This window comes from Lepisma saccharinum, chromosome 12 (genome assembly GCF_977018435.1).
Source record: "Lepisma saccharinum chromosome 12, izLepSacc3.1, whole genome shotgun sequence".
NCBI classification, from domain to species: Eukaryota; Metazoa; Arthropoda; class Insecta; order Zygentoma; family Lepismatidae; genus Lepisma; species Lepisma saccharinum.
The window spans coordinates 67780626-67808448 of NC_139240.1; the positions used below are offsets into that span (position 1 = coordinate 67780626).

Genomic DNA, 27823 nt, shown 5'->3' on the forward strand with positions numbered 1-27823 from the left:
CTAACTCTTAGTTTCAACTTTCAACCAAAAGATGGCACTGACCGTCATGTCCGTACACCATTGGCTCTCCAGAACTCGGTTGGCGGAGTATCCTCGGCTTCCGAGAGCACAGTAGGTACATTCATAAGAGCTGCCAGACGGGTACACAGTATGCAAGTGGCTACCTGTAATGTCCACACCTCCTATAATGACTGCTATCGGGAGATGGCCCTGGAAATATGCAATGGAAACATGTGTGAATATTTTTTGCACGTGCTCGTTGCTCGCTCTCGCACTTTCTCTCTGTATCACACAGGGTGTCATTCTAATGGTCCCACGGACCATGGAGACGTATAGAGGACATCAAAACACACAAGTTTTCTACATTTTTCTCGTTGGTGCATTATTTCTTCGCTACAGTCGTTCAAAGAAGGCCGTTTTGCCGCCTGAATGCTGGCAACCATACACAACATTTGATTGCATCTGTGACGTCATATCCCGTTGTGAAGCGATGCGTTCCAGGGTTGCCAGGAACACACATATTCTGTTAAAAATGACATAGCTACAATCAGCCACATTATGCAAAGTAAAACAGAAAAAGAAAAAACACGTTCTTTAACCCAACAGGAAGTAAACAAACGATACGAAAAATGGTAGAAAGAAAATAGAATTCAAGTGGAAGTGGTCATATTGAATTTTTTTTCTCAGATTACATGTCAACTTGCAAATCTAGTTACCAAGTTGGCATCTACAATTTAGTCTATCCACGTCGTCCTTCTGATACTAGTTGTCTGTACACTGAACAGATGACAAAATAGAAATGAAAGAACTCAAAATTCAAAAGGTAAGCAACACATCATATAATGTATATTCAGTGCAAGTGGCAAAAATGGTTGAAAAGCAGGGATATAAGTACGTAGTTGTAATACAAGCTCTCCGACGACTGTGTTTATCTACGCACCGGATACATATGTAATAGTTTCCTACTGTGAACAGGGAAGTATATTCGTTACTCATTCATCATTAGATTGTCACTGTGGTTGTAAGTGTCTTAGCCGTAATGTAACAACGTGAAACTCGGATACTTCCGTTATCAGCACAAAAGTACCACAAGGCATCTGGACACAAGCCTGTAGATATCAACCTTGCAACGAGATTTGCAAATATTTGACATGTAGCTGGGCGTAAACAGCCACATGTAAGCTCTAATACAATATAATTTATTGTTGTTGATATTTGACATGTAGGCTGAGACAAAATCCGATATTGAATACGTTTTTACCACATCTCATATCGTTCGTTCATTTCCCCCTTCCCCTGAGATAACTGCTGATCTTCTGGCTGGTAGGCTATGATACGATCAAAGTTGTGTTGGGTTGCCAGCATCCAGGCGACAAAACGGGCTTTTCTGAACGACTGTAGCGCCGAAATGATGCACCAACGAGAAAAGTGTTACGGAGAAAAATTGTTTGTTTTGATGTCCTCTATACGTTTCCATGGTCCGAGGGCGCCATTAAAACGACACCCTGTATATATACTTTATTTTCTCTCTTCTATCACTCAGTTTCTCTTTCTGTCTCTTTATTACTATCTCTATCTTTCTCTCTTTCTCGCTCTCCTCTATCACTTTAGTTATCTTTCTCTGTCTCTCTTTCTCCTTCTCTATCACTCTGTTTCTGTCTCCTTATTACTCTCTCTCTCTCTCTCTCACACACACACACACGCACACGCTCGCGAGCCTGACGGTGTCCCTTCTGGGCACGATTCTGTTTTCCTGAAGATAATACGGCATTTTGAAAGTGAATCAAATGAAAACCTTCATTTTTTTCGCTCTTCTTTCGTGTAGGATGGCACAAATTTACCATACTCAGCACAGAATCCTTGCTCATTTACACATATTAACAGTGTTGAGTAACTGACTGGATTCCAGAAAGAAATATCATTCGGGTTGCGCATATTTGTATACAAGCTGTAGTGGTCGGCATATGCAGCGATGTTAAATATTCTTTATCCGGAAAACGATGCAGCACTTTTAAGGTTGCAGTCTGCAAGAAATCCCTACTCTTGACTCGTGGAAGTGTTTTGTGGAGCTGACATATTGACAATTGGGGCAAACTGATGTTTTGTATCCAACGTGACTAGTGCTACAACCTTGCGGATTTTGTAACAAGGAATACCTCATGTATATATGAGGTGTGCGTAACTTTTGTTGTATTTTAAGGGCTTCGTTTGATTCACCCTCATGTATATAATTATTACTTAGTTAATGAAGGCGTTATTAAAATCGACTTATCACCGTACAGTTAGGCAACACACATAAACCTTGCAGGATCAAAGTGTCCCACTTTTATTGCCGGTGACTGTACATAGGCATGAGTTACTATTTGTCTCGCACCCATGAACTAAGGTTATATAGAACGAACAAATCCGATGCTTTATGGATTTACGCACCTTGAATCTGTAAAGGATCCGTTTAATCATCTGCGTAGGTGACGAAACACGGGCAGAGTGATTCTCGTTCAGCCAATCCAATTCTAACTGAGCTCTCACTAATTCGTACACCCTTTCGAGATCGGCAGAACAACCGGCACCGCAACAGCTGCAAGAAATAGAATTACATTCTAGCTGCCTAACCAATTTGGACACTCTTCTCATCAGGCACGTATCCAGAGGGGGGGCTTAGGGGGCTTGAGCCCCCCCCGAAAGTTTTAGGTTTACACTAGATAAAATGAGGTTTTTGATTTCTTGTGGTGTGAAATAAAATAATGTGATAATATTTTAAGGAGAGAAATAATTATCGAGGTAAGACGGAGAATGTTCCGTAACCCTGTTATTGACAATAGCACGTATCCAAGATGGGGCACAGGGGGCTCGACCCTCTCCCCAGGAAATTTTTCAGTTTACGTTAGATAAAATTAGGCTTTTGGCTTCTTAAATAATGTGAAAATAATGTAAGGAGAGAAATAATTATCGAGGCAAGACGGAGCATGTTTTATACCCCTGTTATTGTTAATGGCTCGAGCCCCCCCCCCCCCCTCTCCCTCAGGAAATTTTTCAATTTACACTAGATAAAATTAGATTTTTGGCGTCTTGAATAATGTGAAGATAATAAATTTATAAATCTGGGAGAAATAATTATCGAGACAAAACTGAGAATGTTCTATAACCCTATTATTGTCAATAGCATGTATCCAAGGTGGGAATCAGGAGGCTCAAGCCCCCCTTCAGGAATTTTTTCTGTTTACACTAGATAAAATTAGGATTTTGGCTTCTTGAATAATGTGATGATAATTTGGGAGAAATAATTATCGAGACAAGATGGAGAATGTTCTATAACCCTGTTATTGTTAATAGCACGTATCCAAGCTGGGGTTGAGGTGGCTCGAGCCCCCCCAGGATTTTTTTTTATTTTACACTAGATAAAATCAGGTTTTTGGCTTTTTTAATAATGTGACGATGATTTAAGGAGATAGACAATTATCGAGGCAAGACGGAGAATGGTCTATAACCCTGTTGTTGATAATATTGCACGTACACTTTTCTTGCGCTTTCGGTGTTGTCGCAGCGCACTTGAGCACTATATAGAAACTTGTCAGCATTTGGAAGCTGCACAACAAAGGTAGCGCCACACGTAGGGCGATTCGTTGTAATTTCTAATCTCTGGAAGACGGGAGAGGGTACGTTCTTGAATGAGAGAAGGAGTCAACTACTGGCAATATTAACGAATCGTTTTATCTGCGGAACTTTCTAGAATATAATGAGCATATAAATTCGCGGATTCAATTTTTCGGTTGATCTGTACAAAGAATCGGTTAATGAGATTTCAGAGGTAAGTGTGACATACAGTCGATTGGTGATCAGATCAGTCAGCGTCCTCTGATTGCTTTATAAGATATAGTGATTCGAAAATGAAGACAGCAGAACTTCCGGGGCCTCAGTGTAGTGCTAGTTCGGTTCGAGGGCCGAAGAGATCAAAGGTCTCTCTCTAAAGTGAATATTTCAGCAGTACCGGATATTGGAGTGGTTTATTAAAACAGAAATAAACTGCATAGATCAACTGAAAAGCAAAGTTTTGAGTGATGATTTAATTTTGCCAGAACTAAATTTCGTATATGCAGTTCGAGAATTTCATGGTATAAAAAAATACTTTTGTTTAAGCCTACTGGGTTCGAGACACATTTAAACACTTAACTACAATAAAGAGACAGCCGAAAATTTTATGAATGTCGAGAAGAGAAAGCAAGAAGATGTTGCATATGTAGACATTTTAGGCGGAAATTGCAGGCTCTACCAGGACCCAAATCAGGGCTCTACCAACTGAGCCCCCTAGCCATCCTGGACTTCAACCGATTTTTCGTTAAAATGTCTACATAGTAAGGTGTTGCCTGTATAGTGAACAAGCACAGAAAATATAGGAGAGAGAAGAAAACTGAGGAGCATTCCCACCGGTTGAGGATAATTTTTTTCTGTGGTCAACAAGAGCTACTACTTCGAGGTGACAATGACAGTGGCCTAATAAGAGAGATTTCACACCGTGTCGCCTGAAGATTAGGTTTGTGCGGCCTTTTGTGTCGCTACGGTGTAACCATTCCAATCGACATGTATCGCGTGTCCCTTCGGTCTGAAACCTTCCTAAGTCTTGAAAATCCAAGACACAAGGATGGAAAATTAGGACCTTGTTAAGGTTAGGTGTGAAGGCAGGCAGACGACAGCACCCTAAAGGATCATATCCAAACCTGCAGGAAGAACGCATCTTACTTCAATCTCCAATACGATGATAAAAACTTCTGGTGAGTTGATTTTAAAAATTGTGTCCGAGATAAGAGGCGTGAAGAGAGGCGTGCCCAGGATTTTCGGAAGGGAGAGGGGTTACGCATACTATTGTTGGTGGTCAGTCCTGATTTTGCCATTTTTTTCCCTGTCTTTGACGTTCCTTTTTTTTTTTTTTAATGAATACTGGATCAAATGGGGTTATTACCTCACCAAACCTCCCTTGGGCACGTCACTGGAGATAAATGAGTAAGCATTTCATCATACTGGGATACGAAACATTAGATGTGTTGGGAACGGAAGGGTTTTCACTGTGCATTAATTGTTTCGTGATCCACCTGTATTCGAGAAGACTTCCTTTGTTTCCTGCCGATATATGACAAGACAGCGGAAGCAGTGACAGGCATTTTTGAACACTTGTGAGTGCTAAGGCCTGAATCTGAACAATTTGGTGGGTTTCGGCTTTTATAAGAGCTGAAAAAATGGGAGGACAAGACACGTAAGTGGTGTTCAGGCTCGAATCAGAGAGAAATATTCGAGAGCTGTCTGCGTCCAGTTCGCAGCCCACAATTTGAATCTCGCGTTGTCGAGTGGATTGTCCATCCCGTGCATGTGTAACAGCTTCGTAAAAACACTCAAAGACACCATAGATGTTTTTATGCCTGATGAGAAGAAATGGACAAACCCACATACTGAGATGGTTCCGGCACACAATATTAATGTATGGAAACAGAGGAGTCGAGTGGTAAAAAATGTTCCGATTTAAATGAAAGCCTTACAGTGGCAACGATTTAAGGAATAGTTGCTCCACATTTTTTATTTTTTTGCCTCAACATTATGACCTCTTAATGTTAAGCCTTGGCTACCAAGAGAAAGTAAACTTTCCTTGCAACGCCCTCCTCACGCCCCCCCCCCTCCCCCCGTCGCCGTTTTGGAACCCAATTGCCACCTCTGGTCTTAAACACACAATTGTGAGGTTCTTACTATACCCCTTAAAAAAATGGTGTTGAGCCCCCCCCGAAAGGAATTCCTGGATACGTGCCTGCTTCTCATGTCATCAGAAACATAGGCATCACAACAGCTGTGTGTATCGACTAAAATTAGAATTAAAGGAATTATATGCAGTTAAAGCCCCTATCACACGGAACTGGATTTCTATTTGTAATGCTCTAGTTGACGATGGACTGGCTACCCATTTGCTAGTTTTCGCCTCACACGGTACTTGTTATACCGTACTTGTCGATAGTCTTTCGTTTCCATAATGGCGGCCGCGCGAGATGTAAACAACGTATCACTTCACACTTTTAAAATACGATAACTATCCAACCGAGAGGAATATCGCATCGCATTAAATGGTTTTAGGTAGAGAAGAACGGCGCTGATAAAATACGTACTTTACAACGTTTATTATACACGTATGGAAGAATATTTTAGCTTTTTCAATTGTAAACTTGCCTTTCGTGTTGTATGCACTCGGAAGCCACAGACAAAAAAAGGCTACTTTACAAACTCACAGATTATCTTCACATGGCCAAACTTTGCTCTGATTGGCTGTTCCACAGAATCTAGTCGAAGAAGTTAGTAGCAATTAGAACATGTCCTATTCCTCAAAACCAGTCAAGCAGTCAGCCAGGCGGCCATGATTACTACCCAGAAAGTTAGTTCATCGCCAACTAACTAGAAATCCAGTTCCGTGAGATAGGGGCTTTATTCAAACAAATACACATGTTGCGAAACCACGTTAGTGAACAGCTGTGTTGATTTACGTGGAAAGTGTTTCGTTTACACCTCCACCGATTTAGTCAGGACAGCAGTGGCGTCGCGTGCTGTTCACATACGGGTGTTCACAATAATTTCTTTATACTGAATGGAGATTTACTTCTCTCCCTTGTAACTTCATCTTCAATTGAAAAAGTAGGAATAACAGTTCAACTTATTTTCAACTATTTCCCACAAAAATCACGCTATATTTGAAGTAATACATTTTTTTTTCAATTAACACCCTTTTAATTACGCAATTTACAATTAGTAATGGTTAGTGCAACCTAATTAGTATAACATGCAATCTCAGGTATGTACAATGCAAGACTACCATACTTCGCAATCTACTTTCTATTACACCGACCATATGTTAACCAACCACATTCATTCAGCATTGAAAGCACGTGCATCGTTAGCGGGACAGAGGGGAGGACGCGTCCAGTCCAGAAAAAAAATATTTTGTATGTAAGATATTTGGGAATTATACAGAATGACCTCGCCCCGCCCACAATAACTCGGTTGGGATGCTTATGATCAATGTGACATTCCATATGTTCCTTCTTCCCTCGTTTTTCGTATTTTCCCTCCTAGCATCATTTTGCCATGGTTCAGAGAGATTGATTTTTGACCATTTAATGCAAGGGTTCTCAAATTTCTTTGCTTCACGGGGCCCTTAGCGTTTCAAGATTTTTCCGCCGCGCCCAGAATGTAGCCCTCTCTAACACTTGCATCAGTCAGTTACTTGTAAGATTGCATGCCTTAAGTTAAAAATTAAACACGTATTTCAAATTCAGAAACATTTCATATGTAAAAATGTACTAAATAAGCACATATTTGAAACATCCATAGCACTGACTAACAATTCAGTGAAAATATTGGAACATTTCGCAGCGCCCCTGCGCCCCTCAGGATGCCGCGGCACACTCTTACTATTAACATATTTACCCGTCGTTGCCTTCTAATCGAGGGGTCCTCGGTTCGATACCCGTGGAGGAACTTAGTTATTCGAATCCCACTTAAAACTGTAGGTCCAGTCCCGATTAGTCTTACTGAGCATAAATTGGACTTAAAACACCAAAAAATCAATCAAACATATTTACCATCCTTGATCTTATGCATTGCACGAAACTAATCGTTCCAGAGGCAGTCTTTTTGTATAGCTATGTGCAAATGGTAACAAACGCCCAGAATGTGTCCTTTGCCCATCCATGCTTCGAGTGAATTGTTCAATTACAAGAACTGTCCGATGAAAAAAGAATAACAATTCTCTTTTAGGTATATTAAAATATTTTTTTAATGTATCTATTACAAACAAGACTACTTACTGATTTGTCCGAATAAGTGGCCAAAGAACACACTCTAAATATGCACTTTCAATTATACATTTGCACATGAACTCCCTCCTGAAGGATAACCGGCCGAAGCCTATAATTGAGCTCTAGATATTACACAGAAAAAAATAAAATTCTCACTGTGGGTCGAGTAATTGAACGCCACACACCGACGCACAATGCACTTAATAATGATATCAAGAGAAACTAAATTCTACATTATGCTGGCACTTACCTTTATAGAGGATACAGTTCCTTTAGTAATTTCTGTTGCAACCACTGTGGTGAATTTTACTTGTATTCTACCTCTTGTACAATGTAGAGGTCCGGCTGGTGAGGGCCCATCCTTTTTACTTCAGTTCGTTCTGCTTCGCTCATTCGCGAAAATGGAGTTTCTTTCAAACTCCTAACAGTATTCATAGTGTACAAAACACAACACTACACTACACACACACACACGGCACAACACACACACCAGTAGCGTACGCAGGATTTCATCAAGGGGGGTGTTATTTCGAAAACTTTCTACAAATTCACATTACCATTGTTTTATTATACTTTAATTAATAATAATAATAATTAATTAATATTTTTATAATTAATTAATTAATTAGTTTAATTACTACTAATAATTAATACTAATGCAGCTGCTATTTATGAAAGAAATAGAACAAAATTACATTTCTTTTGTTTCAAAATAATTGTCTAGTCAACGTTATTTGTATATGATAAGTGAGACATTTTAAGTGTGAAGAAAATCCATAAAAACAAGCAAATATATTAAATTTATTGAAATAATCGAAATATGAAACTCATTCAAGGAGCCGCGGTGGTCTAATCTGACAACCTCGTGGGATATCCGGGTTCGATTCCCGGAATTGGTTGGAATTTATCCAGCCTTGTCTCCGCACCCAGCCTCATAGCAATGGGTATCTGAGAGCAACCTTGGGGGATGAAGGCTGCCGGAGCATGGTGCTGATCACATCACCTGCAAAATAGTTCGAGATCGAGAATCTTTGGGGCCCACCATGGCACGGTGCTATATGCACGGGGGAATTTACATTACCTTTACCTGTGGAACTCGCCCAGGATGATGATGAAGCGCGAGAATACATGTTGCTAAATTCCACTGAGTCTATGTTTTCGTTGAAAAGTAAGTTTATAGACATTCCAACACATTTATCACTTCTAGGTGATTCACAAAGCACTTCTTCAACATTATTTAATGATGTGGATGTAGACTCAGCATCACTTGAGAGTTCACAAGGGGATGTGAAATCAGTACCGGGAAGAACGTTTGCAATAAGGACGAAGCAAGGAATTTTCACAATTCTCACTGCGCGACTTTTTGCAAAAAAAAATTGCAAAATTGAACTTTGCGGCCGCTTAGATTGTGTTTGGAATGTTGTGTTTTTCTTCATGCTGCATGGGAATAATAATTCAAATTACTATTATTATTATTATTACTGTCGCAGATCTTTGACTGTGATAAATTAGCCATTTTTAATTTTTTTCTACAGCATTTTCCATAATATTTCAAAAGCTCAAGGGGGGGGGGGTTAAACCCGGTAACCCCCCCCCTTGCATACGCCACTGACACACACACACACACGCACGCACGTCTGAAAGCCAATGCACATAAGGTCACCCAACCGCTTGCCAATAGATATCGCGCTCTGCTCTCCAACAGTCGACACCACTCTAACCGCGTTTTGCCGGTTGCCGCCAAAGAGCATAGGCTTTTTTATTGCCCCGCAAAAGGAAGGGAACTTGACCTTTCCAAAAATAACGTGTCCCTTGCAGGTCTCCCACAGCAACAGTGTTGCCAACAACTGAAACGCAGAAGTTGCTAAATCTTCAACATGCGCTAAAAGTTGCTGAATCAAATTTACTGGTGAAAAATGCAAAACATATTTTTAAAAAGTGCTGTAAAGAACAACTTACATCAGGTTTATTCCAACCAATAAATTAAATTTCAATGTTTGTGCGTTTATATGTTCATTAAAAAAATACTTAATTTCAAATGAGAATTTATGTATATTTCATTTTAACTTTCTAACTTCAAAGAAGAAAATATTATGTGTAGCAAAAATGCATCTCTAGTATTCTGAAAGTTATATTTTGTTCTTCACAATAAGCATATTCCAATAACGTAGAGAATGATAAAAATAATTTACTAACATCAATTAATTTTTTTTACGGTAACAGCTATTTAGGCCTAGGACTCCATACTATTCTGAGTATAGTTACCATAAAAATGCGCGTTCAATTGATGTAAATGTAGTCGGCACTTTCCTTTGCAATTTAATTCGGTGAGAGTTCTTCTTTTTTTTTTTGCATTAAAAACGTCGATTACTAAAAAAAAGTTGCACAGTCTGAATGGCCCTTAGCCGCACATGCCCAAATCATATAAACCTTGAAAGATATGTAACTCCTGCAGACTAGTTTCTAAAGAAAAGTCGCTCGTCACTATTCCGTGAACTTTAGCGCCCACTGGAATTGAAAATCCGCCAGGTTTAGCGACTTCACACTAAAGTTTGCAACTATGTAGTGCAGCCCGCCTCGAGTCCCCCTAGGCATGCCTTGTATATGCTGCACTCTGGTGCCGAATGCAAGAAGTATTGCCGCTTGAAAATCCGGGCTCCCAGCACCATATGTTCGCACAGACCAGTGAACACTTCCGCGGTATAGTGGCCAACAGCCCGTTAGCTGCCAGTTCACAACACACAACACAGCAATTGTGTTCATCGCAACCGTGCAACACAGGAGTCAGTGTTACTTGATCACTGAAATAAATTAATGAATGACTCACTCTCTCCCTTTTTTAAGTTTTGATCTCAGTGTTCGGAATCTCATAAAAGCCCATGAATTCCTCAAAAATATCAAAATTTTTATTCACAGTTCTAATGCAGAATATTAATATTGTCCACGAATGGATATTTCACAAATTTCGTCAACCATAATAGCAAAATATTCCCTACTTTTAATATCTGCTACCACAGAGCGCAAAACAGATCTCCCTAATATATCAATGATCTCGTTCTGAATGTCATGTTAGAGCCATTTGTAGCCCAAAAGTCTCATCCACTACCCTAGTTCATGCACATCGTCTTTTGAAACTCTTTCTAGTAAAAAATTTAACAATACTCATAATTACATACTTAGTATATAGTAATAAGTCATGTGTTTTGCTGTCTCTGGTTATAGCTCCCCCCCCCCCCCCCAAGTTGATGGTTTAGCAGTCTCAGCCCCCAAATTGATGGTCTAGAACATTTCAAATGTGTATTTAAAGTTAAGTTCATGTGGCACAATTCTGAGTAAACTTTACAAGAGAAGCAAAATAATACATTAGATCCTCTAAAGCAAAATTATTTGGGGGGCTCTGCCCCCACATCGTTAACATTGGGGGGGCTCGAGCCCCCCCCAAGCCCCATGGAGTCGGCGCCTATGGACATATCCCATTGTGTTCATTGTCCACGCCGTGTGAAACGGAATGATTCAGTTTGGAATTAACGATGGGGGGAGGGGAAATATTGAATTACAAAATCTCCATTTCAACGGACCTAGAAGTGGAGGAAAATTGAATAATTCTTATAAATATTAAAAATTACATTCACTTTTTTTAGTGGTGTAATCGCTGGTAAAATCAAAGATCTTACATAGAAGATTTTAATTTGTTCTGAACTCAGCCAAAAGGCATTTCGCACCGATCTAATATATTCTCCAGTACATTTCAAAATGTTATTGAATGTTTCATGTCGATAATTTGACCAATGCATCCATTCTTGACGCTCAGACGATATTTTCTGCAACTACCTCTTCTCTCCCCTCTTTCCGTTCTGCTTTTATCTCATATCGCCTTCCCTACTTTTCTCGCATCTTATCTCCATCCCACTCTTCTCCACTCCTCTTATCTCCTTTCCTGTCTTAGATTTCCGACTCCACAGCACTATTCTCTCTTTTTTCGTTCTTCTCTTTTTCTCTCCTTTACTCTACTCTCCACTTCCGTCTTCTCGTCTCCTCCTCTCCTCTCGTTTTCCTCCTCTTTTCTCTTCTTTGTTCTTTTTTCCTCATCTCTCCTCGAATCTTTTTCCATTCTCCTCACTACATCTCCTCTCCTCGTCTATCCTATCTTTCTTCTCTCCTCTACTTTTCCTCTTCTCCTTTCGCTTTCTCTTTCTCCTCTCTTTTGTAACCTTTCGTTTCCTCTCACCTCTTTTCCTTACTGTAGACTCATCAGCGATGAAATACTAGAAAACCTATTTTTTTCTTTCAGAAATAATTTTGTCATTTGCGATATAATAGTGATATTTTTAATAATTTCATGCAATAATACTTGTTTATATTTCTTTCGCGTATTTTTATAAATATCTATTGTGCATGTGGCAACCCTGAAATTGAGCCTAACTCTGCACGCAACCCACCAACGGCTTGTGTAAATTGGGTTGCCTAGTTTAAAATGTCGTTGTCCTAAAACTTTTGAGAGACACTGTACACACACACAAAGGCCTATTTATATATAAGTGTGTGTGTGTGGTGTAATTTTAGGCTGTTATAGAATGTCCTAAAATCTGCACATTTATATTTCAAGTGTCACATCTTGTCATATACTTAATACCATATTCTGTGCCCCTCCCAGAAATTTTCTAGATTAGCCTATTGTCCCACGAAGATTAAGTATTCCCTCCCCGATAGCGTAGTGGTAACGTCGTCGCCTTTTAAGAAAGGTGTCCCTTGTTCGATGCCCGGTGGAGGCACATAGTGGTTCGGAAACTCACTTGTCAACATCCCTTCCACTTAGTAGTACACCCTACAGGTCGATAAATGCAGGAGCTTGCCCTGAGTTGATACCTTCCTGGAGATGACGCCTGCTAAGAAAGGTATTTAATCAATTATTGGAAACTCTTATTATGAGAAATTACTCACTAAATGTTCGGTGCCAGCTTAAAGATCTTGCTGTTGCCCTTCTTGTATATTGTAGCTCCTTGCGTGGCGCTTGTATCAGCGGCTAAGATGACGCCCTTCTCATAAGTGAGGCCAACAACTGTTGTGCCTGTTACGACTATCTCAGGAGGGAAAATTCCTTGCTTCTTAAGATCATCATTTCTGTAAAGAAGGTAGATTGTTCTTACACCTAACAGATCAATGGCGTACATAAAGCAGTATTTAAGTTCCTTTTTAATGGTTTGCATAATATACAGGGTGTCTCATAAGTAAAGCCCGGATTTTTATGTAATATCAACCCCTAAAATATCTACATAAATATGTAATAAAAATGTCTGAAATATGTAAAAAATATGTAAATTCATAATGAAATATGTACTATAAATATTTATTCCAAACGCAATATGTTCCAATATGTTTATTTCAAAAAGACTTACAAAAATTGAAGTTACAATATTACAATGCTTACATTAAGTATTTTTTATGTTCTTATAGAGCAAAAATATTAACCACAATTTGAATATATTCAATATTTAATATACAATGTCACCAGGTACCATTCAAAATGTTCAGTAGTAAATTTTCGTTGCCCAAATTTTTCACTCAAAAAGCACTTACAAAAATTCAGGTTACCTTTGATCTTGGGGCAGGCACTGTATTTAATTATTTAACTTACAATATGTTACCAGGTACATTTCCAAATGTTCAGAAGTAAATGTTTGTCGCCGATCAGATAATATGTTCTTGTACGCAGAGAAACTTCTCTCCACGTCACAAGAAGTAACCGGAGCGTACTTCAGGAGGTGAATGTGGTCGGGAGAAATATCATTGGGAGGGTTAACTGTTTCACCATTGAGAATGCGGCTCACTGTAAATAAGCTGACGTAACCTGGGTTTCTTTCAGTCACTGCGTCAAATTTTCTTCGAGCTTTCTCTCCCACATCTCCTCCAACAGCAGACAGTTTCTTTCTTGCATCCTCATATATATCCATGGCTGCCAGGAGAGGAAGCCCAACAGTTTCAAGTTTTTTTATGCTTGTATCAATCCAACCAAAATTTCTGTTTATGTATGCCATATCGCAAGCAAGTTTGGTGTCCTTGAAGAGATTTTGAGCAGTGCGTACCGATACAGCTGAGTCCGCCGAAAATGAGTCAAGCACAGATTTCACTTCTTCAAAATGTTCGTTGTAAAACTTACTTGCCGGATCCAAGTGCCCCATCTAGTAAGAATAGGTTCCGGAGGAAGTGGTACACCTGGCAATTGTTCCTTGTAAACTTGCACACGTTGTGGTGCCTTCAGAAACACCTTTTTCGTGGAAGAAATAAGTTGGTTGACTTCCGGGAAATTGCCTCTCACCTCCTCAGCAATGCGTTGGAGAGCATGTGCCAAGCAAGTAAAGTGGATCAAGTTAGGATAAAACACTTTAAGTGCCGTAGCAGGTTTTAACATGTATGACGCACTGTCTGTGAACATGAGAAGAACTCTCTCTTCTTGTACGCCATCCGGATACAACAATTTAAGACTGTCATTCACAAATCGTGCTATGGTGGAATGATTAGTACACTGTGGAAGATATCGCTTTCGAAGGGTTGACTCGTCAGGAAGTTTACGGCCACAATATTTTTCCAGAAAATCCCGGAACTTCGGTACTTGAATTTTATACCAAGGGATGTTTGCTGCAATCATTGCTTCGCACATTTCCTTGTAAAACACACTCAATGAAGAATCCTCTTGCATCTGGGTTAGTAAAACTTGCTTCTTTTCACTCCGTAGTTGTTTGTTTTTCACATGAAGTGAAGTGCGAACATATTGATCTAATTGAGACTTCATAGTGCACCCAACTTTTTTATCGCACACTCGACAAAAAATAACTTTAACATCCGTATTAAATGCATCATCGACTGCCATTCCAGCTTTCTACAGCTAAAACACTGTTTAAATACTGAGGCAAGCTCTTCTTAAAACTCCAGTGGTTAAAATGAAAAGGCGACGAAATATATATACGAAATTCTACGGTTGAGTTAACAATACTTCATTCAAGATTTGTCGCCGCCGGCTGCAAAAATCAAAACGATCACAACAATGTACGGATGAAAGGTAAGTGCCTCTCAGCGTTGTACTTGCTCTTCGTTCGCTGTGGGTTGCTTGCCGCTCCATGTTACAAACTGGAAACTGAAACACTGTCGAATCTTGATGTAATTGTTACGATGCGGCGAATCAACGAACTGCTATGTACGTACAACGAAGGCAAATCGCACTTTTAAGTTACTATATTTTTTTAGACCTGGAAATGGGGAGGGGAAGTGAGAAGATCCTTTTTTAACTAGTAAGCCAAAAGTTCATTGGATTTTCCTCTTAAGGACTATTTTATGTAAAAAATATTTCATATCTTAGGAATATGTAACATTTAGTAAAATATGTAAAAATATGTAATATAAAACTTCACTGTCACATCTCTACTGACGTAATTCGTCAATATATTTTAATTCCGCGCTTGTACATATAAAGGAAAAAATATGTAATTACATAGAAATCCGGGCTTTACTCATAAGTAATAGCGCAAACTGAGACAGGTGAAAGTACACGACAATAGAAGCAAAAAAGTCTCAGTAAACATGGGTCTGCAAACGAGCCGCTTTAAAGATAATCGCGAATGTGTGATTACAAGCCGCCACTGACTTCATTGTTTGTGAACGTCGTCCTAGTTGGTAAAATGCTAATAGTGTGTGCCAATATCTGGTTACAAGCCGTCATTGATTGCATTATTGTTAAAGTAAGTAGAATGTTCAATAAAAGCAATGAGATCTCCTGATGTTTCATACTTTGTCATAGGTATTTTACCAACTAGGACGACGTTTACAAACACTGAAGTCAGTGACAGTTTGCACCCACACATTCGCTCACATTACAGTAATATTACTAAAACGTTTATCGAAACGTTGAAACGTTACCAAAACGTTTACCGAAACGTTGAAACGTTTATATAGGAACGATGGAACGTATTGTCATCCTCATCTTCATAATTAGTAAGTAAGTGCTATTGGTAAACTTACGAGGAAAAAAAATAAGTTTTGTAGGAATTCCCTTGTCAATATGAATACCATGTTGCTGCCTTTTAGTTTCTGAAATATGTTAAATTATATTACATTGAATATCAATTAACTAACTAACTCTCTAGCCTTCTTGAATCCGAAAGTTCATAGCTGCAGTTTTCCATTTGTCCTTATCCTGAGCAAGATTTATATATTCCATTCCATCTTTACCGATTTCTTTTTAGGTCCGCCTCCATCTTCGTTTTGGTCTCTTACCATCAGGTTTTCCCCAACAAAATTCCTGTAAAATCTCCTTTATTCCTTTCTCATTCGTGCCCACTTAAGTATTCGTGATTTAATCATCAATCTAATAATACTTGGAAACTAACATAAATTATGTACTTCTAAATTATGTAAACTTCACTATTCACTTGTTTCTTCATCCCTTTTAGGCTAAAATATTTTCCTAAGAATCTTATTTTCAAATACACCTCAATTTATCTTCAAGAGATCAAGTTTTCACATCCACAGAAAAAATTACTGTTTTGTATATTTCAACTTTTCGTTTCTTAGATATTAACTGAAAATACAAAAGTTTATGAAGAGAAAAATAACATGCATTTTTCCGAATTAATCCTACTTTTCATTTGTTAGTATTACTCCTAAGTACTTGAATTTGGAAACTGGTTCAAAAATCGAGTAATTGTCACTTAGTTTCGGCCTGTGCTAACTTCCTTAGCTGCTTTGAAAAATATTTTAGCATTATTCTTAATTGTATTTACATCATCTGCATATGCTAACAGTTGAGTCACAGTACTTTGTTAGTTTTTTTTACCTTCCTAATAGCATATTCTAAGTCAAAATTAAAAAGCAGTAGATATGATTCATCTTTGTTTTATAACTTTTCATAAATTGTATATTTATCAGACATGTTAACAAGATTTTTAGGTATTTTAAATTCGAATAATTTATCTTTTTAACATCTTTAACTTCAACTTAACTGCTGCGCATGCGTCAATTGTTGGAAAAAGGACAGCTTGCTCTGCGACGACATTAATGATCATTTCTATATTCTAATTTCTTCATATAGGAGAAGTATTTATTTTACACAAGAGCGCTGAACTAAGCTTATATTACATTTCTTGGATCTGAATTGACGCATTCATCAATTGTGGGAAAATAATTATTACTTTCTTTCACTTCAGATCCAAGAAATGTAATATAAGCTTAGTTCAGCGCTGTCGTGTAAAATAAATACTTCTCCTATATGAAGAAATTAGAATGTAGAAATGCTCATGAATGTCGTCGCAGGACAAGCTGTCCTTTTCCCCACAATTGAAGCATGCGTTCACGAGACGCCTCTGTTCCTATTGTTCTGTTTTTATGCCCTCACTCACCTTCTAACGTTTTCGAATGAAAACCCTGGGGGTGGTACATCTGGAGTTAGGTTCAACGACATGATTCTCACTCTGATGCTTTCTTGTTTGAATGGAGCCTGCAATCATAACAATTAATGCATTTGTAATTGTTGCTAAACGACCTACAAGGCAGAGAGTTTAATATTGTACCGCTCCCGCCACTCGGTGCTCTGTCGTCTGCAGGAAGTCCTTGGCAGCCAGCACGTGAGCGCTAACACCCAATGACAGAAGAGCTGGAGACAGCACGTGCTTTACCTCTACCAGTCAGAGCTCGCTGTTCCCTTTGCGAGGGAAGTTCGAACACTTGGTCTCCACATTCAAGGCTGAGGGGAGGGGGAGGTAGCCCACACGTAGGGAGCAGGTATTTAAAATGGAAAGGTCTTGATTGGCTGATGTTTGTTGTATAGAGTCGTCTTTCTTCCAAGTTTGGCTAATCGCGACGATGATAATGAGCGATGATATGGTGATGTTGGTGAAAGCACACACATAATGAACACCTATGTCCAGGTCAAGAATCGAACACAGGACCAAGGTTGGTGAAGTTCCAGGAACTACATAAGATGAATTTATTAAATTAAATTATAATTAAAAATGATATCACGAAAATTTCCCCCCTATTTTCACATAAAATGCTGATGGGTTCTATTGGGTTCCGTAACAGGACCGGAACCTTTTCTCTCGGACAATTTAAATGCGGTCAAAGTTTCGTATTGTTTCATCGCAATAACAAACTTGGACCGTATTTAAATTGATCCGGAAAGAAGGTTCCTGGATCTAATTGTAGTAATTTGAAGATAAAAAGGTTATTTGCGGTGCAGAACTCATTTACGATTGGTGAATTTCTCTCCCGGACCGGAATTGAATTTATTTAAATACTTGGACCTTTAACAGGACCCCTGGCGTCGTAGCGCCCTGCGATAACCACTCCGTCAGAGAGGTCGGCTCAGATGGCAAGGGGAAAAGGATTTGCCCTTTCGTAGGACTCGTGCAACAGCACGGTCAGTCGTCATGTTTGCACCAAATATACGTTTGGCAACAGACGACAGATCACTCAGTGGCGGGAACTGTACCGAAATACACCTACTAGGAAGAAAAGTCCGTGGAAGAAAGAGATATCAGCTTATGGATGATATTAAATTAACTGGGTCGTATGCTATTACGAAGCGTAAGGCAGAGAACAGGGAAAGCTAGAGATTGCAGTGAAAAACCTGCCAATTAGGCAGAAAACAATGAATGAATGAATATAAGTTATAATAAAGATAATATACACACATCGCATTTTCAAACTTTCAGAACGTAATAGTTGGAAGTTATATTATTTTCATTAAAAGTTAAATTTCAGGTTACAATGCATATTTGGCGTTGTGCGCATGTACTGTCGTATTTCACGTGTTCAAAATTGTAAGGAAATATAAACTAAACAAGTTACATGAACTAAAACAAGATGATAAACTTACAAAGTTGGATAGGAAGAATGTTTCTAAGGATCGTGGGAAGCCAGTTTATTGTCAACTTTTTTTCTATTGTTTGAATGATTATAACGAAACGATTGTTGAACAGTCTAGTGTAGTCGAAAGTTGATTACTACCAGTGCGAAGAGTAAACTCTTATCTTTGCTTTTGGACATGTTAAGAAATGTAAAAATAATTGAAAACGACCGATATTAGCGTGGAATCCATAGTTTTCGTGGTCGCTAAGATGAGTAGTGACACTACTCATAGAAGTTAAGTAAAAGATAAAGGATTTAAGAAGATATACTGTGAACAAGTCTGGTTGGAGATAGATTGTGTTTTGTCTTTGTTGAATGTCTTTCATGTAGTTTTTATAACATGAAGTTATAAGTTAAATAAATGTTGTTTCTTCTGTTAACGTTTTGCCTAATTGAAGATTATTACATCTACCAATGCCGTTCAACTCCAAGGAACCTCTGGCACCCCTAGGGGTGGGGGTGGGAAGGGGGTGACACGTAAAAATAACTTAAAACGACCGATATTAGTGTGGACTCCATAGTTTTCGGGGTCGTTGAGATGAATCGTGACACTACCAATGCCATTCAACTTCAAGACACCTGTGGTACCCCTAGGGGTGGCGGTGGGAAGGTGACATGTAGAAATAATAAAAAACGACCGATATTAGTGTGGAATCTATAGTTTTCGGGGTCGCTAAGATGAATAGTGACACTCCCAATCCCGTTCAACTCCAAGGAACCTCTGGCACCATTAGGGGTGTGGTTGGGAAGGGATGACATGTAAAACGACCGATATTAGTGTGGAATTCATAGTTTTCGGGATCGCTAAGATTAATAGTGACACTCCCAATGCCGTTCAACTCCAAGGAACCTCTAGCACCCCTAGGGGTTAGAGTTGGGTAGGAGATGACATGTAAAACAACCGATATTAGTGTGGAAAATAATAGTTTTCGGGGTCGCTGAGATGAATAGTGACACTCCCAGTGCCGTGCAACTCCCAAGTTCATTTTACACATAGTTAGAATTCATTATTTTCCTTTCTAATAGAAGATTGGGATAAATAGATACCTGGGCAACGCCGGGCAATCAACTAGTTAATAATAATAATACTAGCAATGACTAAAGAAAATAATAAGTTTCTCGTTCTGACCTTTTCCTTCAATTTTCAAAGAATTTTTGCTCATCATTCAGCATGGGATTTTCAAATTCTATTTGACTAGCATAGTTTGTTAGTTTTTATGGAATTTATATAAACATTTATTGAATATTTACTAGAGTGCTTTACATCATTTAAGAAAAATCTTCATCAGTTCGATCCTATTGTGCAAGGGTGTAATGTGTCAGTGACGAAAAGAGAAGCTTTCAATTAAGTTAGTAACTTTTACTCCTTTGTAGCCAATGGTAACGAACACATAAACTATTTCTCTGTTTCTTTATTTGTCATTTTCTTCTCTTCCTTGCTCTACTATTTCTTACTTTCAACATTTACTTCTTTGCTATTCAGTTTTTATCTTTTTTGATATCATTCTCTCTATTGCTTTCTTTGTTCCTGTCTCTAACACCTCCCCGATTGTGCAGTGGTAACGCTCTCGCATTGTAATGAAGGGGTTCAAGGTTCGATCCCGGTGGAGACACATTGCTGTTCAGTTCGTGTTATAAATTTTAGGTCCCAATTAGCTTCTCTGACACCACCCCTTTAATTCCCACCCTATACTTCCAACCACATTTAACTTCCTCTGCTGCTCATGTACGACAGTCAATTGTCGATAACCACAAGATAATTGTCATGAAACGGTTACGAAGTTAGAGAGCTTAGCAGGTTTCTAACCGAGTGTGTCATCTCTAACAACACCATCGCCAGTCTTCTCCGTGTAACATCAACTGACGTGTAATTATAGTAACATTCTTTTTGTTATTTAGCGTAGCTTTCAACAATGTGTGCCTACCATTCCGCCAGGGAAGTCTATCCTGTGGATCATAATGTTTGTAATGATCTTTTTCTCTTCTGGATAGAGTAACCTGCCTTGGCTCGATTTGTTAATTGATTTCGTTACTTCCCTAAGCAAATAATTAGCAATGTGGTTCAATCGAATTTAAGACCTAGAATAACTACTTTATTCTTTACCATGGATATTAGGGGATATATATATATATCCAGTTGCGATGTGAAATCCTCCGTAACTTGGCTGACGTGAGGGAAGCAAACGCACTGCAAACAGCTTCTTGAAGTTCCTCAGTTGTCTGATAACGATTATGGGCGACTTTCTGTTTGATGTGTCCCATAGCGCATTATCACAAGATGTCAGATTTAGACTTCGGGGTGGCCATTTTAAAGGTGCTGGTAAATTTGGCGATCCTCGTCCAATTCGTTTGTCTCTAAACACATCATGGAGGAATTCTCTTAAAATGGCCACCCCTATATCCAGATCTGACATCTTATGTTACGGAGGATTTCACATCGCAACTGGAGGCAAATAATACTGTGCCTTGAAAATGGCGGTGTGCACACAGATCCTCTGGAGAAAATAGTGCCATTTGTCTGATTTTATGGTATACCATCCTGTCATCATACGCATGCTGTTAAAATAACAGTTTGCAGGTTTGTCTACAATTCAAAGGGGAGGGGGGGGGGTAATGGGACATTTGGTACACCCTGTGTGTGTGTGTGTGCACTCTGTGTATATCCCTACGCGCATTGCTCTGGTCATAACAGCTGGAAACGATTAATGGTTATGAAATATTTACGAAGCGTTGTTTGGCTTCGGTGTCATGTAGCGGTACGGTGTCTTAAAGATTCAAGATGGTATCTAGCTGTACAGTGTTGCCCTCTACCGGTAGAATAGCATATGTATGCAAATGGCCGATACAACTGCACTTAAATATATAATATAGTAAACCCAGGTGCTTCAAACTTCTCTATTTCGAAGGCTACGAAAGAATACAAAGCAGAATCGCGAGTAATGGATACTAATCTGGGAAACCGCGGAAAGTATTGTAAAGGGGGTGGGGAGGGGATATGATTTGGTTTTTGTCATTTTGAATCGGATGCAACGTTTGGCAGATGGCGACGAAACAGATGAGAATGATTGATTGAATATATTTATTTATTATAGGTGGTAGGATGCCCGCCACCATGTTCTTCCGCGGCTGATTAACGAACACTTTCAAATGCCTTGGACCATCTGGCAACGGTACGATACGGTAACGCGTGGTCCCCCACATCCCCACATGCCTCTCGTAAGTCCTTGTGAATTTGCCATGCAACCCTTAAACGTGCAACCTGAAATTTGATGAATATTCTCTGTTCTTCACGCGTGAACATTGTTCAGGGCGGTATTATACACACACTTCACTTTAACATCTTCTAACTACCACACAACAGTACTTTTCAGCACCAAACACCTACACACGATCAGTAGTACAAGACTAAACAAGACCCGGTCGTATTTTGTCCCAGCGACAACTGACAAGCGTATACCAACAGTGTTGCCACTACAAGACAAATTACCCTCGTATATGTAAATATTTTCATAAGATTTAATAACGTCCGAAAACACAGCTCGAACGCCCTGCCAGATCTATCACTGGAGAAAAGATCAAAAGAACGATAAGTATTCGAATTGGTCCCCGCAAAAAGTCAAAGTTGATCGACCAGGGAGAAATCAAGATCTAACGAAAGTGGAAGGGGGAATCTCGTAAATCTAATCCCAGGCGGTTCCTTATCGATTCCCGGTTCGTGCGAATTGCCGACCTTTAACCGCTAGTGGCCACCCCTAATTACGATTTAGCGTGATGCTAATTTTCCATTCGCCCTGGGAATGTACTTCTCAGAAGCGCCATCTGTGTGAATTTCTAGGGGGGGGGGGGATAGGGGACTTTGGCCTAATGAAGATTAATAAGGGTTTCTTTTCTTACTTTTAGAAATAGCCGACCGAATTTCGACCTACAATTTCACGTAGATTTTCTTTTTTCCTGAAGCCGCATCGTGTTGTTCAAGTTTGTCTAAATAATTCAGTCTCTGTTAAAAGGGGTACCCTTCAAACTTTTCCGTGGATTAGAGTTTTCGAAATTTAAAAAAGAATTCTACAAGTCTTTTTTTGTTTTATTTTTAAGAAACTTTGCATGTAGACCACAATTGACTTTATGTTTTTATATGTTACACACTCGCGGACACTTGCTGGGTTCCAACAGTCGCATTAACTTTCAATGAAATCATTACAACCCAGATATGAACGTTGATTGTTTTATTTGTTGTTTTAAGTCCACTTTATGCACAGTAAGGCTAATCGGGACTGGACCTACAGTTTAAAGTGGGATCCGAACCACTTGTGCCTCCACCGGGTATCGAACCCGGGACCCCTTGATTACAAGGCGACGACGCTACCACTGCGCCATCGGGGAGGCCACCAGATATGAACGTGACTGTACTTGTTGAAATATAGACATTTCTCTGGCGCGGTGACCTAGCGCGTGAAGTGATCTACTTTTGATCTCATCACCGAAGTTTCATGGTTTCTTTGTGAGTGGCCGTTTATCAAGTTCTTCCAATGGCCACTCATTTTGATCGTAGCGGTTGGCCAAGAGTGGCAGAAAAGCGGTGTAAAATAACGGAAGTATAGGCATGTACAAAGTATTGCATAAAATAGTTATCAATGTGCATTTTTATATTTTATAAAGATATACCTGTGCCTCCACACACGACTTGTGAATTATAACTTGTTGAAATCATTGAAGTATACTCTTCATTATTTACACACACACACACACACACACACATATGCGCATTTGTGTGTGTGTGTGTGTGTGTGTGCTTAATTATATATATTAGTTCCGAGTTTTTGTTTTAATTCTACTTTATGCACAGCTAGGCTAATCGGGACGCGATCTAGAGTTTAAAAATGGTATCGGAACCACCATGTGCCTCAATCTGGTATCGAACCCGGGTTCACTTGATTACAAGGCGACGGCATTGCCACTACCTTGAGATGAAAAGATCCCGAGTTCGATATCCGCTGGAAACACACAGTGGTTCGGATTCCACTTTTAACTGTAGATTCAGTCCCGATTATCTTATCTGTGCATAAAGTGGAGTTAAAACAGCAACGCAAACTCAAGTATACAGTGAAACCTCGATTCTACGTCTCCGGATAAACCCATCTTACACAATGAGTCTTGATGCTACCATAACAAGAGTATGCTATACTATTTTCCAGGATTTTACATTGTCCTGAATTATATTATTTTGTTCAGCTTAGTCTCCTGACGAACATTAAATCAGGAAATATTTTCACACAGAAAGCATTTTATTACCTAGCTATATTAATATGAACTACAAGTGTAATAAATTTCATAAAGTTGTTTCATGTGAACTGTTATTATATTTTATCTTTGTCTTTGTGAAGCTTCCATCTTCTTAATTTTGATTATTAAATCAGTGTTAATGTTTCATAATTCACTAACATTCTTCACGATTTTATTAACAGAGTGTAAACACAGTGTAAGGAAATATTCCAAATGTTTATTTTACCAAATGAACGCTAAGATCGAAATATTAATGTTTTCTTTTTTTCAATAAAAATGTTGAAACTCTGTAACACATCCTACTAACGACAATGAAAAGATTCAATTTGTTTATTATATTTCGTTCAATAAAGTCAAAAGGGTCGAAATTACAATGTGACAAGTGATTTAGGTTTAGTCTTTATTCTTTATTCACATAAATGTAACATTGCCCTTGTACCAATTTCTTTCACATTTGCTGAGAGGTTATAGAAATTAAGTTTTTGTATTGAGATTGTATAGCTACACAGAATATCTGCATTATCTGGTTGATTAATTTTCGGTAAAGTTAAAGAAAATTTAATTGATTAGGTATCTTGGCAAGTTTACGGTCCACCTAACATGCGGGATTTTTGATTTAATCCATTGATTCTTACATACAAAATTTCATACAAAAGCTGTAACGAGTTTTACTGTAGCCGACAAATATTCCGGATAATATTTTTCAAAGAAATTTTAGTGTAAATATTCAATATTCTAGTATTTTCGTCGGGAGGGTAAATGTCAAAATTTAACACCATAAAATAAATGAATATACCTTAATTCTCTACAATAAAAATACGACAATGGGTTTACACGACCGTTAAGACGATCGACTACAGATGATGACGTGTTGACTGAGCGCTGCGGCCTGAACCTCAAGATGGTCTTGGTCCAACCCAGTTTTTTTTTTTACAATTTGGCCACTTAACAAGCTTTCCAATCTACTAGGGATGTGCCGAAGCCGATTACAGATATATGAAAATCGGGCGAAATTGACACATCGGCATCGGTATCGGAATCGGCAAAAATCCGATATTTAAACCGGTACAGATTATACTGGAGTTTTTACCTTCTAATAAGTTTTATATTCTAGTTTTGTAAGATTTATTGAAAATTTGGTTATGATTCGTCATTATTGTAGAGTTTTTGTAATAAAATTATTGCAAACTCATTCAGAGGATCAACCTAACTATATATCGGAAATAAAACAGAACATTGCTGAACCAGGATCTGCTGTTGTATTGGAAATTCAAAAATGAATATTCAAAATTGAAGCAAGTCCTGAGAAAATACTTGGACATACCTGCTGCATCAGTATTCAGTGATTGAGTGTTCAGTGTTGCTGAACAGATTTGAGATAAGAGAAGAAGTAGGTTACTTCCTGAAGTGCTTCCAAATCTCGTGTTTCTGAAGTTGAATCTGGCAGAACAGGAATTCATTTTGCATTTCAAAGAACTGCTTGTGTACTAATGTTTAATCTCTCGAGAATCCATGTTCTTCTTAAAGGTTCACATAACATTTTGTAGATGCAAATGTACATTCGCATCTCTTGAGAATATATATGTATGTACATATGATATGCAATAGAAATGTACATAGCAAATTTACTTTTGTCATGCTGAAAATAACATCCCATTTCTGTTTAATAATCTTATGTATCGGTTAAATATCGGCATCGGTATCGGTTCCAAAAATTATCGGTGAGTACATCGGCATCGGTAAATTTTCAGCTTCGTCACATCCCTACAATCTACTATCACGTTATATACTGCTGGACAAAAAAAACCGGACACTTGCATTTTTTGTGATAACGCATACATTCTGATTCGAAGGCTAACTAAATTATTGGAAATACACTACCGACAATAAGTTTAAGACCACCAGGAAAAAGTGCCAAAAATCAGTAGAAATGAATGTATTTCGTAATTAATGTACAAGAAACAGATGTAAGAATCTGCTTGGCAATGTACAAACATAGGTACAGCCACTATACATACTAATGTCACCTCAAATTTTGCTTTCATCAATATGCCCGCCATGGGCCTTAATGACAGCAGCGCAAACACGTGGCATGCGCTCCAATAGTTTTTCCAGATAGGATGGTTGAATGTTACGCCAGGCATCGTTGATGAATTCCCATAGCTGTTGAGTGTTGCTGGGTAACTTCTTCCTGATGTCCCTATCGATTTGGTCCCATAGCAGTTCAATTGGTGAAAGATCAGCAGACTGTGGTGGCCACGTCATGAGAACTAATGCTCCTGCTGTTGCCTTGCGTTCCAAATACCGCGTGCACAATTGGGATGTATGTTTGGGATCATTATCTTGCTGAAAAATAAACCCATTACCAACAAGACGACGACCAGAGGGGATGGCATAGTGCACCAATATCTGATGATACCCTTCTTTTACCAATGTTCCCTGAATTTTATGAAGGTCGCCCATCTGGTTTCCGGCAAAACATCCCCACACCATTACACTTCCACCCCCATGTTTCACTGTGGGAACGAGACACTCTTCTTTCATTCTCTCGCCGACCTTTCGATGCACAAAGGTTTGCCTATTGCTGCCAAATAATTCATATTTGGATTCGTCGGTCCAAAGTACCCGTTTCCAGTTATCCACAGTCCAACCTTGGTGCATTTTAGCCCAGGCCAATTGTTTCGTCTTGTTCACACGTCGTTACAATGGCTTTCTAGCAGCTACTCTGCCATGCAGCCCTTCTTCACGCAACCTATTCTTCAGCGTTGACACAGCCACAGGCGTCACTCGGCTGTTATTCAGGGAAGCAGCGATGACTGGTGCTGTTAGGTGCCTGTTCCATTTGCTAGTTACTGTAATATATCTATCGTCAGCTGCAGACGTTACACGAGCTCTTCCACTACGTGCACGGTTAGCATGACTGTTGGTTTTACGGTATCTGTCCAATGCACAATGAACAACAGTCTTAGAAATATTCAGTTTTCTTGCTAGCTCGCATTCCGAATAACCTTCATCTTTCAGTGCACATATCACAGCATGCTTTTCATCCGAAATCGCCTGTTCCCCACGATGACGGGCCATTTCACACAGCTTCACTTACCTTGCACACCTCACACACAATAATGGGCTCGCAATGTCGCCTGCATGAACAGTAACTGACCCTGAGCCACTGATAAGGATGTGCATGAGTCTGGCTACCGTACTGACCGGTTTCACGCACAGAGCTGCAATGTTGCCAACTTCAGCAACATTTTTGTCACTTTCCATTTTTCCAACCACATGCTACACATTCGGAAAAAAATTGGTTTCGCGTCTTACGGGGTTCAAACTAGACTACATTGCATTTTCCATGTGTATCATCGTCACGTCTTTCTTGGACAGGAACTGTTGGTTCCATACAACACTCCATACTGATTTTTTGGCCATTTTTCATGGTGGTCTTAAACTTTTTGTCGGTAGTGTATATTCAACAGAAAACAAACTTTGAGGATGTTCTACATACATTAATAAGTTAAATTAGAACAAAAACGAAAGTTACAGAAAACTACCAAACTGAGAGCGTAATTCATAAGTAATTGCAATTCAGATGTCAAATATTAAAGTGTCCGGTTTTCTTTGTCCAGCAGTATAGAATGAATTCATTAATCTTGATATTCTTATTTGTACATACCTTTGTAATTAGAACTATCCTGTTTGTGTTTGAAAAATTTGTAAACAATTGGGTCTCGTTGGTTACTTGTAATCTTCTTCTTCTTCTTCTTCTTCGTGACCCTTACCGCCGGGTATATGGCAGTTTTGGTCAAAGGTCTGCGATGTAG

The 27823-nt window shown here is 38.9% G+C and overlaps 2 protein-coding genes across 2 annotated transcripts; both read right to left on the reverse strand.

Moving 5' to 3' along the window:
• Positions 1-27690, reverse strand: LOC145996370 (uncharacterized). Its single transcript, XM_083132801.1, has 5 exons — positions 27676-27690; positions 17216-17313; positions 12768-12947; positions 2431-2578; positions 1-210 (listed from the first exon to the last, which is right to left on the reverse strand). The coding sequence occupies exons 2-5, from the start codon at positions 17275-17277 to the stop codon at positions 1-3; spliced, it is 600 nt and encodes a 199-aa protein (XP_082988927.1). The 5' UTR covers positions 17278-17313; positions 27676-27690.
• On the reverse strand, positions 26706-27086 carry LOC145996371 (uncharacterized). Its single transcript, XM_083132802.1, has one exon. It carries the CDS (start codon positions 27084-27086, stop codon positions 26706-26708), a length of 381 nt encoding a protein of 126 aa, XP_082988928.1.
• Positions 27691-27823: the final 133 nt, after the last annotated feature.

Excerpts from the sequence above, each read along its gene's own strand:
- LOC145996371 (XM_083132802.1), bottom strand. The coding sequence starts at position 27,086 with ATGGCCCGTCATCGTGGGGAACAGGCGATTTCGGATGAAAAGCATGCT.
- LOC145996370 (XM_083132801.1), bottom strand. The coding sequence starts at position 17,277 with ATGTCGTTGAACCTAACTCCAGATGTACCACCCCCAGGGTTTTCATTC. Across the intron at positions 2,579-12,767 it reads AAGCTGGCACCGAACATTTA|CTGTTGCGGTGCCGGTTGTT; the intron begins GTGAGTAATTTC and ends TATTTCTTGCAG. Across the intron at positions 211-2,430 it reads GGATCCTTTACAGATTCAAG|GGCCATCTCCCGATAGCAGT; the intron begins GTGCGTAAATCC and ends GCATATTTCCAG.